General features: G+C 41.6%; 2 protein-coding genes across 5 annotated transcripts in view; one reads left to right on the plus strand and one right to left on the minus strand.

Moving 5' to 3' along the window:
• Positions 1-15,684, plus strand: part of sorcs2 (sortilin-related VPS10 domain containing receptor 2) — an 848,688-nt gene that overhangs the window by 825,978 nt on the left and 7,026 nt on the right. The gene's annotated exons all lie outside the window — the stretch shown is intronic.
• Positions 1-15,684, minus strand: part of afap1 (actin filament associated protein 1) — a 324,257-nt gene that overhangs the window by 8,109 nt on the left and 300,464 nt on the right. For all 3 annotated transcript variants that reach the window (XM_069926525.1, XM_069926526.1, XM_069926524.1), the window contains exons 13-14: positions 9,282-9,396; positions 8,268-8,432 (exon numbers count right to left, since the gene is read on the minus strand). In XM_069926525.1, the coding sequence (XP_069782626.1) occupies positions 8,268-8,432; positions 9,282-9,396 (280 nt within the window). The remainder of the gene's footprint in view (positions 1-8,267; positions 8,433-9,281; positions 9,397-15,684) is intronic.

Genomic DNA, 15,684 nt, shown 5'->3' on the forward strand with positions numbered 1-15,684 from the left:
TTGTAACCCTCCTGCCATTGAGCTACTGGCCCCTCGTAAATGATGTGGGCTTGTCTCTCCAGCACTATAAAGGTGCCATGTGCTTTTTGTTCTCCCTCTTTGCCAGCTTGGGACAACCCTGTTTCACTCCAGGCCTAGAAATGTGGAAGGGTGCTGGAGAAACTGTTGGTAAAATGTGCACTGTTAAAAGGGTTGGGAGCATTTAATTAGTGTCCCTTATAGCATAGAGCAGTGCCTGCACTGAGTTGAGGGGTGGTGGAGCATTGTAGAGATTTTTCCCTGATCATTGTATGTACCAGTTCATTGTGTGTGTTGTGTGTGTGTGATCTGCAGCAGTTGCCTTCTGTAAATAAAATCCTTCCCTACATCAAAACTGTGTTCAGAGTCCTTGCCTTTGAGACCTACCAAACCTGTTTCCTCACTCTCAATAGGAACTGACCTGCTTTCTTCACAATGCCATTAAAGTGTTGAGTCCAAGAAAGATCCTCTGAGATAGTGACTCCTGAAAACTTAAATTGGCTCACCCTCCACCTTTGATCCTTCAATAATCACTGGATCATACCTCTCTGGTTTTCCCTTCCTGAAAGCAATAATGAGCTCCCTGGTTTTGGTGACACTGGGTACGAGGTTATTGTTGGTGCACCATTCAGCCAAGTTTCCAATCTCCCTCCTGTATATTGATTCATTGCCCCTTTTTATACAACCCACTACCATGGGTCAGCGAATTTGTAGAAGGTGCTGTTATACTAAGCCGCACAGTTGTAGATTAAAGTGAGTAGAGCAGGACGCCCTGTAGTGTTCTGGTAGTGCTCTGGTACTGTTGGAGATTTTGGAGGAAATGTTCTTGGCTGATTGTGGTTTAGAGGTGAGGAAATCCAGGATCCTATTACACAGTGGGGTGTTCTTAGCAGTATACCCATCACAGGTATATTTACCACAGCAATTGTAGAAATGATGTGTTTATGACTACCTTTCAAGTACATAATTAGGAAATTCTGGGAGTTACAGGGTCATTTCCTGTGTTATCTTTACTCCCTTTCTTGAACAGGGCAACAACATTTGTAACTTCCAATCCTCAGCAATCTCCTCCCTCGCTTCTGTTGGAATCTAGAGGTTAAAACATTATGAAAGGAATGATTAATTAATAATTTTATATTTACTGCATGGTTCAGGGAAAAAGAGGAATGTGATTAAGTGGCAATCACAGCATGGAGCAAAGTTGGCTGAGCAAAATTGTCTGCTCCCAAATACAGGGAGAGGAAATGCATAAAACGATGTAGGAGGAATGCTCAAACTGAAGGAGGTGGGGAGTAGCACAGGAGACACAGGCCAGACCAGAACAAACAATGGCCTGCAAGAAACAAAGGGAATGGAAAACCAGTCTAGGAGGAAGATTAAGGCATGAGGAGGTGTTAAAGAGTACAGCAGAAATTGGCCAGACAGGAACAGAATGGTGATTAGAAATATCTGGGGATGAATTAATTTCTGATCCAATCAACAGGATAGTCTGGCCTGGAGGATTAAGATGGGAGTGCTACACCCCAGATATCTGCAAAACAGGAGATGACTTGTGATAACCCTTATGCAAAAAGATCTAGCAAAGGAAGACAATTTTTGTTCTGTATGATAATGAAATCTAGCAAAGGAAGACAACTTTTGTTCTGTATGATAAGGTTGATCTATATAAACTGAGCCAACTGGACAATAGGGGTCAGTCTTGGGGAGTAGCTCCCTGTGCAGGTGACCTATGAACTAATGATTGACCCAGAGCTCTGTTAAGTTTTATTCTTGTGCTGTGTAATAAATTGACTGTTGAACCGAATACCTTCTCCTATCACTTCATTCAAAGAACACGCTGGACTCAGACTACACATAGACTAAATTAAGAGTAAGGTAAAGCCAGAGTCCGACACTTCCCACAGTAGCCCTTGTAATGGATCTGTGTTAATATTAATATTTAGATTAATGTTCAGCTATATTTCTTATAAACATGTCTGAGGTTAAGTTGGTTTGGTTAAGTGGGTTGGTTATAGGTTACACAGACAGGTCACAGTACATTTACCAAGAACCACTGTACTCAGAGAAGAGAGTTCATTCTCAGAGTCGCAGTATCTAGAAAGACAAAGCTAAAGGATCTGAAGTGAATCTTAATTATTCAAGAACAATGGAGTGCTTAGTTTATTAAAATCAGAAGTATCTAAGTACTCGATAAGAAATGCTGAAGGAAGCCATCTGTTTTTAAATCAAACCACTTTTAAGCTTCTTGAACAGAGATGAGATCAGAGGTTGTTATGGATATAGAGTGGTTTTGAAAATGGCCAGACGTTTGGCAGAAATAAAACTAATAGTCATGTGGTGTCCAAGAATTTGGACTGACCTCGTTGATGATGTAACTGTCACATGATTTGGAGAAATATATCATCGAATTCAGACATTTTTGGATCAGTTTTGAGAAGTCAAAACCCTGTGACACTCACAAGGTTGGAACCTTGTGGAAGACAGGTTTGAATTACAGTAACCAGAATAGGTGCTGTTATATGTTAAAAAGGGAGGGGACACAGAATAAGTAGATTTCAAAAGAGAGGCCTGCTTCTAACTGTTTCTTTAAGATAAAGAGGACAGTTTCATCATTTGGAAAACAGATTCCAAATTCTTCATTCAAAAGAGGAAGATTTGACCTCTTGGAAAGAAAGGAATTCTATTCTCCTTTTCACATTGGTGGCTCAGAAGATGGTCACTTCTGCTTGAAGAATATATCTCAAGGACAAATCATCGAAAGAATTGTGAGTTTAAAGAAGTCTGAAGATATGATGTTTGAAAGTGCTTTATCATTATTTCTGAATGGAAAATTTAAGACCTTCAAGCAAGACTAAAATTATGCTGCAGTTTTAAAAATGGACTTTTCAGAGTGAGACTTTAATTACACCCACATGTTCATTTGCGAACAGTGAAGTTAAGTTTAGAGTTAAGAAAGAAATGTTAAGTAATTAATAATTTAATAAAAACTATCATTTTGAATTTACCTTTGTCTGGTAAATTTTCCATTGCTTTTGCTTTATTAGTGCTAACAAAGTCTCTTTAATCCTGTGAGAGATGGGAATACTGATCTAAAAGAAAAGTGAGGAATGTTGGGATCTAGGGGTTAAAACATTATGAAAGAAATGATTAATTAATAAGTGTATATTTACTGCATGGTTCAGGGGAAAAGAGGAATGTGATTAAGTGGCAATCACAGCATGGAGCAAAGTTGGCTGAGCAAAATTGTCTGCTCCAAAATACAGGGAGAGGATATGCATAAAACAATTTAGGAGGAATACTCAAACTAAAGGAGGTGGTGAGTAGCACAGGAGACACAGGCCAGATCAGAACAAAGAATGGCCTGCAAGAAACAAAGGGAATGGAAAACCAGTCTAGGAGGAAGATTAAGGCAGGAGGAGGTGTTAAAGAGAACAGCAGAAATTGGCCAGTCAAGAACAGAATGGTGATTAGAAATATCTGGGGATGAATTAATTTCTGATCAACACAAAAGGATAGTCTGGCCTGGAGGATTAAGATGGGAGTGCTACACCCCAGATATCTGCAAAACAGGAGATGACTTGTGATAACCCTTATGCAAAAAGATCTAGCAAAGGAAGACAACTTTTGTTCTGTATGATAATGAAATCTAGCAAAGGAAGACAACTTTTGTTCTGTATGATAATGAAATCTAGCAAAGGAAGCCAACTTTTGTTCTGTATGATAAGGTTGATCTATATAAGCTGAGCCAACTGGACAATAGGGGTCAGTCTTGGGGAGTAGCTCACTGTGCAGGTGACCTATGAACTAACGATTGACCCAGAGCTCTGTTAAGTTTTATTCTTGTGCTGTGTAATAAATTGACTGTTGAACCGAATACCTTCTCCTATCACTTCATTCAAAGAACACGCTGGACTCAGATTACACATAGACTAAATTAAGAGTAAGGTAAAGCCAGAGTCCTGAGTCCAGCGTGTTCTTTGAATGAAGTGATAGGAGAAGGTATTCGGTTCAACAGTCAATTTATTACACAGCACAAGAATAAAACTTAACAGAGCTCTGGGTCAATCGTTAGTTCATAGGTCACCTGCACAGTGAGCTACTCCCCAAGACTGACCCCTATTGTCCAGTTGGCTCAGCTTATATAGATCAACCTTATCATACAGAACAAAAGTTGTCTTCCTTTGCTAGATTTCATTATCATACAGAACAAAAGTTGTCTTCCTTTGCTAGATCTTTTTGCATAAGGGTTATCACAAGTCATCTCCTGTTTTGCAGATATCTGGGGTGTAGCACTCCCATCTTAATCCTCCAGGCCAGACTATCCTGTTGTGTTGATCAGAAATTAATTCATCCCCAGATATTTCTAATCACCATTCTGTTCTTGACTGGCCAATTTCTGCTGTTCTCTTTAACACCTCCTCCTGCCTTAATCTTCCTCCTAGACTGGTTTTCCATTCCCTTTGTTTCTTGCAGGCCATTCTTTGTTCTGATCTGGCCTGTGTCTCCTGTGCTACTCACCACCTCCTTTAGTTTGAGTATTCCTCCTAAATTGTTTTATGCATATCCTCTCCCTGTATTTTGGAGCAGACAATTTTGCTCAGCCAACTTTGCTCCATGCTGTGATTGCCACTTAATCACATTCCTCTTTTCCCCTGAACCATGCAGTAAATATACACTTATTAATTAATCATTTCTTTCATAATGTTTTAACCCCTAGATCCCAACAGGAAGGGGGGGGGGGATCAGTCACACTGAGACCAGTAACCAAAGATCAGTAACACTGATCATGGTGAAAGATCAGTATTACTGATCTAAAAGAAAAGTGAGGATTGTGAGAGATGGGAAAACTGATCTAAAATTATGAACATGAAGGAAACTAAAATTCATACATCAGTTAATGGCTGTAACCAGTACAAACAGGATGAGCTTGGGGATTAGGATGCAGGAAAGCAGAGTCAGCACGATTAACATAAGAATCTTCTACTCTTTGTGACAAGAGCCACCATAAGACTAAGATAAGGAGTGGTAAGGAACAATAGAATGTAGGAAGTTGAGGTAGTCTGGATCAGATAAGGGTCTCCTAGCCCTGTTCAGAAGTACCAAGACCTACATATCTAATTAGCTAACCTTACACAGATTTATACATATTAAATTAGCCAACCCTAGACAGGATGAGCCAACTCTGCATACCAAGAGACTGTAGCCCCGAGAATCAGAAAGGTGTGAATAAGGACTAACATGAAGGGACACCGACAGGATACCCCCTGGTCCTCCAAGTATACTGAAATTGCACGTAGGCAGGAAGGATTGCCTAATGCCAAACCTCTCCAGCAGGAGGCAGAAGAATGTAAGGGGGAGGGTATTCCTATACTGAAATCAACTGTATAAAAGTTGGGTGAGCCCCAGTGTATGTGTGTATTCCCAGGGTAAGGGGAAGCACCCAACTTTGCATTGTTGCTGTAATAAATGTTCTTTGTTCTCATTTTTGTCTCGAGCAATTTCTTTAAAGGTACTTCTATTTCTAACAATCCCAAACAAAATTATAAGGATTGTTAGTTCGTAACACCTTGGGTAAATCTCATGTTGTACTGGCAATTTATTTATCTTCATGCTTTTCAAAAATTCTTCAGTTTGCTTTAAGTCATCAATTATCAAAGTCTTTTTTCTCTGGTGAATACCGAAGCAAAGTATCCATTAAGGAACTTTGCTACCTCCTTGATTCCATACACGTTTGCATTATCACCTATTCTCACTCAAGTTCTCCTCTTGTTCTTCACATCAAAGCTTTCTCATGGCCTCTTCTGGCTCTCCTAAGTGCTTTCTTAAGCTCTTTTCTCGCAATTGTCATCCTTTAGAGGCCAATCAGTTTCCATCTTCTTTAATCTCTCATTAACTTTTGTTTTCTTTTTAACTAGATGTTCTGCATCCCTTGTACACAATGTTCTTTCCCTGCCTCGGTGGAATATACGTGCAGAGCTCTATAGAAATATGCTCTGGGTTCAGGATTGAGTGACAGATTTAAGATTGGCCAGCTGTTTTGTGGATAAGGCTTGTTACGCCCCTCCACCCCACTCCCAACCACCTGATCCTATTATTGCAGAAGGCCCTGTTGCCATACAGGACTGCCAAAAGGCAAACAGTTGGCTTTCCACTGTAACTTGCAGGGGTCAGATTGCATCAAGTAAGTTTTGTATATATTCTGGAAATCAGTGAAGTGTTTCAGCTTCTGGGTCCAAATGAAGTTTAACTGATTCATATCAGAGACATCTAAAAGCCTTGAATTCCTGCCTGGTGCTTTAATTATTGACTCTGCTGCTCCAGAAGCATGAGCCTGATTTTAAGTATGAGAAGGAGTGAAAATGTAAAATGTTGGCACTTCTGCCTCATTCACTATGTGGGTGCAGTATTCACCTTTCGTTTAAATGTAATTAGGACATTGGGACATAAATAAACATCACTCCTCACCTAGAGCCAACATTTAACAACAATGTTGGACCCGACTAGTTTCTTTACACAATCTGTATTTGAGTAGATGAAAATTAGAATGAGAATATCAGTGGTGGGAAAGGTGAATGTTAACATTCTAGTTTAATTCAACTGAGTTCCTTTTTGTTTCACAGAGTTCCTTTTGTTTCTCTTATTCCAAGTGAAACATTAGACAGCCAGTCCTCTCGAGGATGCGATGAAAGTACAACATCAACTTTGTACTGTTACGAGCCCAGAGGACCCAAAACCCAGCAGCAATAGATATTCACCAAGACAAATGGTTGCTTTTAATTATCCTTAAAAATGAAAATAGAATCACACTTTAACTTAACTAACCTAACTTAACCCCCTTCTAATTCTAAGCGCACGTGTAGGTAATGTGTGTGTGTCAGTTCAGAGAAGTTCTTTGATTCACAGTCCAATCTCACTTCTCATTCCTCCAAGTTCACTGGTGGCAGGCAATTTTTATACTGTGCACAGAATTTAACATTTATAAAGTTTGCCAGGCTTTGGTGCTTGAAAGGCAAATGGTTACCGCTCAGGATGGTTCTTGTCAGTTTTCAGAGAGAGATTTATTGCTCCAGGACATCCACAACTGATTCCTTTTTAATCAGCCACTCCAGTGTCTTGCTGACCAAACCTGCCCCTTCAGGGGTCTCCAGATGATAACCTCTTTCTTTCAGGTCACCACAGAGTTCCTTTTTGTTTCTCTTATTCCAAATGAAACATTATGCAACCAATCCTCTCCTCTTGCATGAACCACAAGGGCTTTGGCCAGGATGTCTTGTCAAATGGGGCTTTCCACGCTTGCCAGCTTGTCCTGTTCCAGTCCCAGCTACTGTTACTGCTGACTGTAAAAATGTAGAAGTGAACTCTGTGTGTGTGTGTGTGTGTGTGTGTGTGTGTGTGTGTGTGTGTGTGTGTGTGTGTGTGTGTGTCTGTCTGTCTGTCTGTCTGTCTCTCTCTCTCTCTCTCTCTCTCTCTCTTAGAGAGAAAGACCATTTGACTTTCTCTGCTTGCAAAACTACATGACCCTCTTAGAACAGCAAGCTCTGCTCCAGATAGAAGATGGCTCCGACAAGATCTTTCATCTGTGGCCTTTTGTAAACAACAATCCATTAGTGAAGTCTCTTGGGTACTCTCCACAGCTCTTGCAAAAGCTGTGGAGCCAATATATCTAGCATTAGCAGAGCTCCAGTATTTCAAATAAGATGTGTTTTACAGTGTTTGTATGTAACCTACTCTAATAAACCTTTCCCAATTTATCTCCCAAAAACATATCTATATACTCTGTCACAGTACATCTCATCAACTGGTCTATCATCAAGAGTTCATTTCAATCCAGCATTTTAGGTCACATTTCCGTAGCTGAAGTACCTTTAAATGGGGACAAATATGTTTTTCACATAGTCGCTATGTTCCAGGAAAATATTCCCATTTTCCCAGAATGCATGCTGCGTAAAAAGCTTAGAACAGGAATGTGGATGCCATTTCCATTCCGACATTTTACCTGCTAAAGCCCTTGTCAATTTCCTGGAATGTCTGCAGTCTAAAGTGAACTGCAGGCATTCTGTTAACAACAGGCTAATAGGATGTCTCCGCCTCTTTACTTACCCTACTGTGGTAAGCTGTCTAAATGTGCGTAAAGAAATGAAAATTTGGAGTTTTGATTGTTCGTGTGTGATCAACCAATGCCAAGATGTTGGACATTCTTCAGATAGGTAAAATCATGCAAAATCTAAAAAAAAGTTGAAGATTGCTACCTGTACACACTTCAATGGCTGTCCTTATCTCCCTTCGATCTTTTCTCATTTGTGCTAGACGGGTGCGTAATATTTCCTTCTGTTTTTTCAAATCTTCCTCCTTTGATTGTAGTCTTTTTGCGTCAGCCTCCACTCGATTTTTACCATATTTATATTGATCAGCATCTGTAAGTTAATCCCACAGCCTTTTAGTGTCTTTATGTTGAAGATGCAAATGAGCAGTATCAAAAGTTTCCTGCCAATTGACACAATAACTGTCAAGCTTCTTAAGGTACAAAGAAATTAACGATCAAAACCGTTATGACACAGAACCTCCAAACTAAAAACTTATATTATAGCTACCATGTTCTATTAAAAGAATCATTACAATTTATTTAGACCACAACCAACTTGGAGTGGCAATTTGAAAAGATAAGTTTGTGGTAAGCGATTGGCATCAAGATCTTTCTATAACACAAACAGCATCATTGGTTTGTACAAAGTTTTGTTTTATATTTTATTTATGATTTTCCAAACTTAAACTCAAACAGTTATCAATATTATCGATATTAATAAGTTGACATTATCAATATTGATTTACAACTTACAATGATCAATTCTATACAAGATTTTCTGTAGAGTTCAAGTTTTTTCTGTCCCCTTCCCTCCCCTCCCCCCCACCCCTGACCCCCTCCACATTTAACACTAAACCAACCATAGTTACACACAACATTCAGGATGTTCACAACAAAAATATGAAACAGGTATCAGGGGTTTATGGGTTTGTAACGTCACTGTGGCCAGTGGTCAGATTGGTTTTTTTTCTTGACTTTTTTGGGTTGGGATGGGATGAGCCACCTCCCTCCCCTGCAAATTGAGCGGTAAATGGCGAAGGTAATGCTCAGGCAGGACTTCCAAGTAACTTCTATGCACTTTCTGCCAATGTGATCGCTACGAATTGGATTTGAAATTTGGACATGTTTTACAAGGTATTAATATGTTTAGTGTGATATGACACAAATCTAAAACACTTACTTGACGCAGTGCGTTTAACATTTGTGCTTGGGTTAGGTTTCTTCACTTGGCTGGCTCCAGTCTTTGGCTTTGCTGCTGTTCCATTTACAATTGTTGTTGTTTTCTTCCCTTTTGCCTGTATTAAGTAAAGGATAAAAAGGTTCCATTATTGTCACGCAATACTACATTTAGAATGTAACATACATGAAATTATTTGATTCTTGTAAGCCACTTTGTCCAGCGTCCCTCACAGGAACCTACAGCACATGGTGGTCTCCCCTCCAAGTACTGACCAGTCCTGTGTCTGCTTAACTTCTGAGATCAGATGATCCCAGGCTTATTCAGGCTATTAGGTGGGAAGCACAACAATAAATATTTGACGAAATTCCTCATTATTTTCTTTGAACAATATCTAAAGGCAAGTGTAAATGATAGGTAAAGTGTAATGCTCTACTCACTGACCACCTGCGTTATACATTGGGAGTGGAGTCGTTTAAAACATAGAACATCAGAGTTCTAGATGCAGTCATGCTAAGAAGATGCCAGGAGTTGCCTTGCAGAAGGTCATGGGGAATAGGAAGAGAAAAGGAGGCAATTTTTAAGCACATCCTGTCACACCACTGCTAATCAAGGTCTAGGGGCATGTTATCTTTCCATTCTCATGTAGTGTAGCAGACCTGATGAGATGTAGGAAAGAAATTGAAAACATGCCACCATTTAAGAAAAAGTTGATGAAGTATATCTGGTGACAGGAAAGGCGGTGATTTTTGTATTACAAATCTCAAACAATGGGAAGGCAACTGTCAATTCCATACTATTGGATGGCTAATGAGCTGATAATATTTTTACTACAGAAGCTTATAATGCAATTGTCTCTCAACTTGCACACAAATGGGCAAAACAGCAGATAAGAAGTCCTCATCTACAACATGGTCCCTCTACTAGGCACATCTTCCCCTCTCTGCCTTGCATAGGGACTGCTCCCTCTGTGGCTCCTTCGTCCACATCCCTCCCCACCAATCACCCCACCCCTTTGGCATCTTCCCCTGTGACTGCAGAATTTGCCACACTCCTCCCTCACCACAGTCAGGGACTCCAAACAAGCCTTTCAAGTGAATCAATACGTCACTTGTGTATCTGTGGGAGTGATCTACTGCACTCAACACTCCCTTTATGGCCTTCTCTACATCGGAGAGATTGGGTGCAGACTGGGAGATCAGTTCGGTGAGCACCTTCACTCTCTCCACATCATTGACCGAGATCTCCCAGTGGCCAACCATTTCAATTCTGCGTCCCACTCCCATACTCGCATGTCTGTCCATGGCATCGTGTACTATCCCTCAAAGACCACCCATAAAATGGAGGAACAAAACGTGGGCACTCTCCAGCTGGATGGCATTAACATCGACCTCCACTCTCCTTCCTTTTCCTTTTTCCTTTGTCTTCTTTCCCCTTAGATTCATCCCCTTCCCTCTCCGCTCACAGAGCCATGCCCCCTCCCCCTGTTTGCTGCTGTGCCCTCCTTCCCTTATCCATGTATTACCTCCTGCCATTGGGACTGTGCTCCCCTTCCCTATTCCTCCCTCCCTACCATTTTGTTTGTTTGCCTGCCGTCATTTTTCTATCCCTTGATGAAGGGCTCAAGCCTGAAACATTGGTTATGCATCTTTATCTTTGCTACATAAAGTACATGGTTTGACCAGCTGAGTTCCGCCAGCATTGCATTTTTTCTTCAGCCACGGGTTTGAGTTTTATTTGTAAATTATCTTGGTGTAGTTCACAAAAGTGCTGAAGAAACTAAGTAGGTAACATTGCATCCATACGAAGAAAAGGGTAACCAATGTTTTGGGCCTGGGGCCTTCATCAAAAGGTGGGGGCAGGAGGGGAGAATAGGAGGGAGGGAAGGGCAGGGGGGAGCAATACAAGCCAACAGGTCGGAGGTCATAGGGAGAGGAAGATAGAAGAGAAAAAAGCTGAGGTGATAGGAGGAGGGGGTAGCTCTCTGAATGGAGAGGGAAAAGAAGGGGGTGGGGAGCTGCAGGAAAGGAGACAGAGGGATAGAGAGAGAGGGAGTGGGGAATGCTGTCTGGTTGGAAAGTGCTCAAATCCTCAGGCCCGAAATATTGGTTGCCCCTTACCTCTTAGAGATGCTTCATGACCTGCTGAGTTACTCCAGCACTTCAACTCCAGCGTCTTTTTATATTATCCAGGTACGTTGTTATTGCAACAATTTGGTTAAGCCCTCTTCCTGCTGAAATGTCAACAGATGACCAGACTTTCATCAGGATTCACCTGTTTAGCATGGAAACTGAGGACTCCAATTACCAGTCCAAGTCTGTCCCAGTATGACTGGGCTCTTTCTGCACTAATTCAGTTTGTGATCGCACTGAAGAGGTATTCACAAATGTGACTTATCTTGGTGGGGTTGGAGAAGCAGATGTGCTCCTCTGAGCTCCATTTAAAAAAATCATTACATATCAATATCCGTTTATCAGAACTCAATAGTTCTGTACTATTAACTGCAGCCTGGATATGGACTACAAAACACAAATGGAAATAGATGGGGCATGTCAGAAGGACAGTGTTACGATAATTATGGAGGATTTTAACATGAAAGTAGATTGGGAAAGTCAGGTTGGTACAGGATCCTCCCAGAGAGAGTTTGTGGAATGCCTGTGGGATGGCTTTTTGGAGCAGTTGTTGATGAACCCACCAGGGGATCGGCTGTTCTAGATTGGGCACTGTGTAATAAACCAGAGGTGATTAGAGAGCTTAAGGCAAACCTTAGGAGGCAGTGATCACTGTGTGGTTGAGTTCACTATGAAATTTGAAAAAGAGTGGCTAGAGTCTGATGTGTCAGTATTTCAGTGGAGTAAAGGAAATTACAGTCGCATGAGAGGAACTGGCCAAAGTCAATTGGAAAAACACTAATGGGGGAGACAGCAGATCAGCTGGCGTTTATGCACGTTTATGAGAAAGTGCAGGATAGGCATGTACCAAAATGAAAGAAATTTGTGAATGGAAAAATGAGACAATTGTGGCTGACGAGGGAAGTTACAACCAAAGTAAAAGCAAAAGAGAGGGCAAACTAGGAAGCAAAAATAAATGGGAAGATAAAGGACTGGGAAACTTTTAAAAACTTGGAGAAGACACTTAGGAAGGTGACTAGGAAGGAAAAGATGAATTATGAAAGGAGGTTAGCAAGTAATATAGAGAGTAAAAGACGGACCAAAATAGACATAGAACCAATAGAAAATGACACTGGAGAAATTATAATGGGAGACAAGGAGATGGCAGAGGAACTGAATGAATATTTTCAATCAGTTCTCACTGTGGAAGACATTAGTAGCATACCAGTCATGAATAGATTAGGAGAACGGGCAAAGAGACGACAGGTGAAATACAATGTTGGAAAGTGTAAGGTCATGCATTTTGGTAGAAGAAATAGATGGACTGACTATTAATTAGATGTGGAGAACATTCAAAATTCCAAGGTGCAAAGGGACTTGGGAGTCCTTATGCAGGATACCCTAAAGGTTGATCTCTAGGTTGAGTTGGTGAAGAAAACAAATGCAATGTTGGTAGAGTAATTGCTAGAGGAATAGCATATAAGAACAGGGATGTACTGTTGTAGCTCTATAAAGCACTGGTGATTCCTCACGGAGAACTGTATACAGTTTTGGGGGCCTTATTTGAGAAAAGACATGTTGGCATTGGAGAGGGTTCAGAGAAGATCTACTAGATTGATACCAGGAATGAGGAATGTCTGTCCGCTCTTGCACTGTACCTGTTGAAATTCAGATGGAAATATGTCGGTGGAAAGCTCATCTCCTGAGATGGACTCACCTGGTCCATCTCCAAAAACACTCTCCCCTTCCTGGATCTCTCGGTCTCTATCTTGGGAGATAAAGCTTTCCACCGACATATATTACAAACCCACTAACTCCCACAACTACCTTGACTACATTTCCTCACACTTTGCTCCCTGCAAGGATTCTATCCCCTTTTCTCAATTTCTCCATCTCTGCCACATCTACTCCCAAGATGAAGTCTTCTAGTCCAGATCTTCCAAAATGTCTGCCTTCTTCCACAAACATGGGTGCCCTTCCACCACCATCAACTCAGCCCTCACTCGCATCTCCTCCATTTCTTGCTCATCTGCCTTGGCTTCCTCTGCCTCTGGATGTAACAAACATAGAAACCCCCTTATCCTCACCTACTTCCCACCAGTCTCTGCATCCAAAACATCATCCAACAGGAATTTCTGCCACTTACAACAAGATTCCACTACCAGACCCATCTTCCCCTCTCCTCCCCTCTCTGCCTTCTGTAGAGACCACTCCCTCCATGACCCCCTCATGCACTCATCCTTCCCCAACAATTGCCCCCGGCACCTTTCCCTGTGGCTGCAGGAGGTGCCACACTTGCGCTCACACCTTCTCCCTCACCACAGTCTAGGGTCCCAAATAGGTCTTTCAAGTGAAGCAACACCTCACCTGTGTATCAGCAGGACTGATTTACTGCATCCGGTGCTCCCTTTGTGGCCTTCTCTACATTGGAGAGACTGGGTACAGACTGGGAGATCGCATCGCTGAACACCTTCACTCCATCCACACCAGTGACAGAGACTTCCCGGTAGCCAACCCTTTCAGTTCTGTGTCACACTCCCACACTCACATGTCTGTTCATGGCCTTATGTACTGTCCCACCAAGACCACTTCCAAATTGGAGGATCAACATTTGGTGGCAATTTGGCATTAAATCTCGTTTCTGTGAATCTGCTCTCCTTTTCCCCCTCCCCCTTTCCTTCCCCTTTCCAGTTCTCCTTTTTCCCTTCACCCTTCTCCCTTTGATCTCTGCTGTTCCCTCTCTCCCTTCTCCACCTATCACCTCCTCCTCACTTACCACCCCACCAGCCTCCACATCCAAAACATCATCTAACAGGAATTTCTGCCACTTACAAGATCCCACTACCAGACACATCTCCCCCCTCTACTCTTTTGCTCAGACACTTAGACATTTTTCCATATCTTGATGAAGGGCTCAAGCCTGAAACGTCAGTGATGTATTTTTACCTTTGCTATATAAAGGACACTGCTTGACCTGCTGAGTTTCTCCAGCTTTAAGTGGTTTTACTTCAACAACGGTGCCTGCAGATTTTCATTTTTTACCCCTCAAAAGTTGGTGCCTTTAATGCTTTGTCCTAGTAACAGAGTACCCTACACTTCCTGACTTAATGTAACAACATACCTTGCACTTTTGTCCAAAAACAGCCCTACCTGCTGCGGTTTAGTTGGGTTGTCCAGATAGCACACTAAACAAAGCATTTCACTTTATCTTGATGTATGCAACAATAACAATCGAATAAACAATTCAATTCCACCTCTGCCCTGAAAAAAATTTAAATTTATTTAATTATTTAATTATAACACAGTTTCAACCATTGAAATCCCTGCCGCCGATTAACCAATCAACTCGTACATTTTTCAAGTCTGGGAGGAATCCGGAGCATCCAGGGAAAACTCACGCAGGTCATGGGGAGAACTGAGAGTGATAGACTGAACCTGAGTCGTTGGCACTGTAACAATGTGGTGCTAACCAAGCCACCCCAATAGATTCAATGACCACCTCCACAACTCATTGTAGTAGAGGATTTCATAGATGCATGACCCAGTGAGAGATGAAGTTCTTCTTTGTTACATGACTAAGCCATTATTCCAGATTTCCTGTGGCCTCAACCATCCAATCAGTATCCACTCTTGTCAATCCCTCTCAGAACCTGATGTTATTTTGCATTGACCAACCTGCTTTGACCAACCTGTTTATCCTTCATATGTCAATCACTATGTTGCAAGAAACAAACTTCACTCCACTATTTTCATTGCAAGGACATTCTTCCTTAAAATTGGAGAGAAACTAAAGCTGAAAATAATAATCTGGTTTCAATTTCACTCGCGATCTCTGAGGTTGTATTCAGTATTTGTTTTTGCACACCATGCAATACATTAACTTTCCTAATTGCTACATATGCACACTGACTTTTTCTGCTTCTTGTACTATGAAAACAGATTTGTTTGTAATGCAATACTTAGAAATGGATCAGAGGTCAATCCACAGGACCATAACAATGGCAAAGAGGATCAATAGAGTCTCTCCCCCCACCTCGCATCGATGTGATCTACCGGGATCATTGTCTCAAGAGGGTGCACAAAATCATTGAGGACCCCTTCCACCCCGCACACAGCATCTTCCAGCTGCTCCTGTCGGGGAAGAGATACAAGAGTATCAGAGCCAGCACCACCAGGCTGAGGAACAGCTTCGTCCCACGAGAAGTGAGAATGCTGAACGGCCGAAGGAACTGCTCACACTAACCCACTGAGACTCTCATATTCGTGAAGCAATATTTATGTATTTGTTTGTATGG

The sequence above is a fragment of the Narcine bancroftii genome, chromosome 3 (genome assembly GCF_036971445.1).
Source record: "Narcine bancroftii isolate sNarBan1 chromosome 3, sNarBan1.hap1, whole genome shotgun sequence".
Taxonomy (NCBI): domain Eukaryota; kingdom Metazoa; phylum Chordata; class Chondrichthyes; order Torpediniformes; family Narcinidae; genus Narcine; species Narcine bancroftii.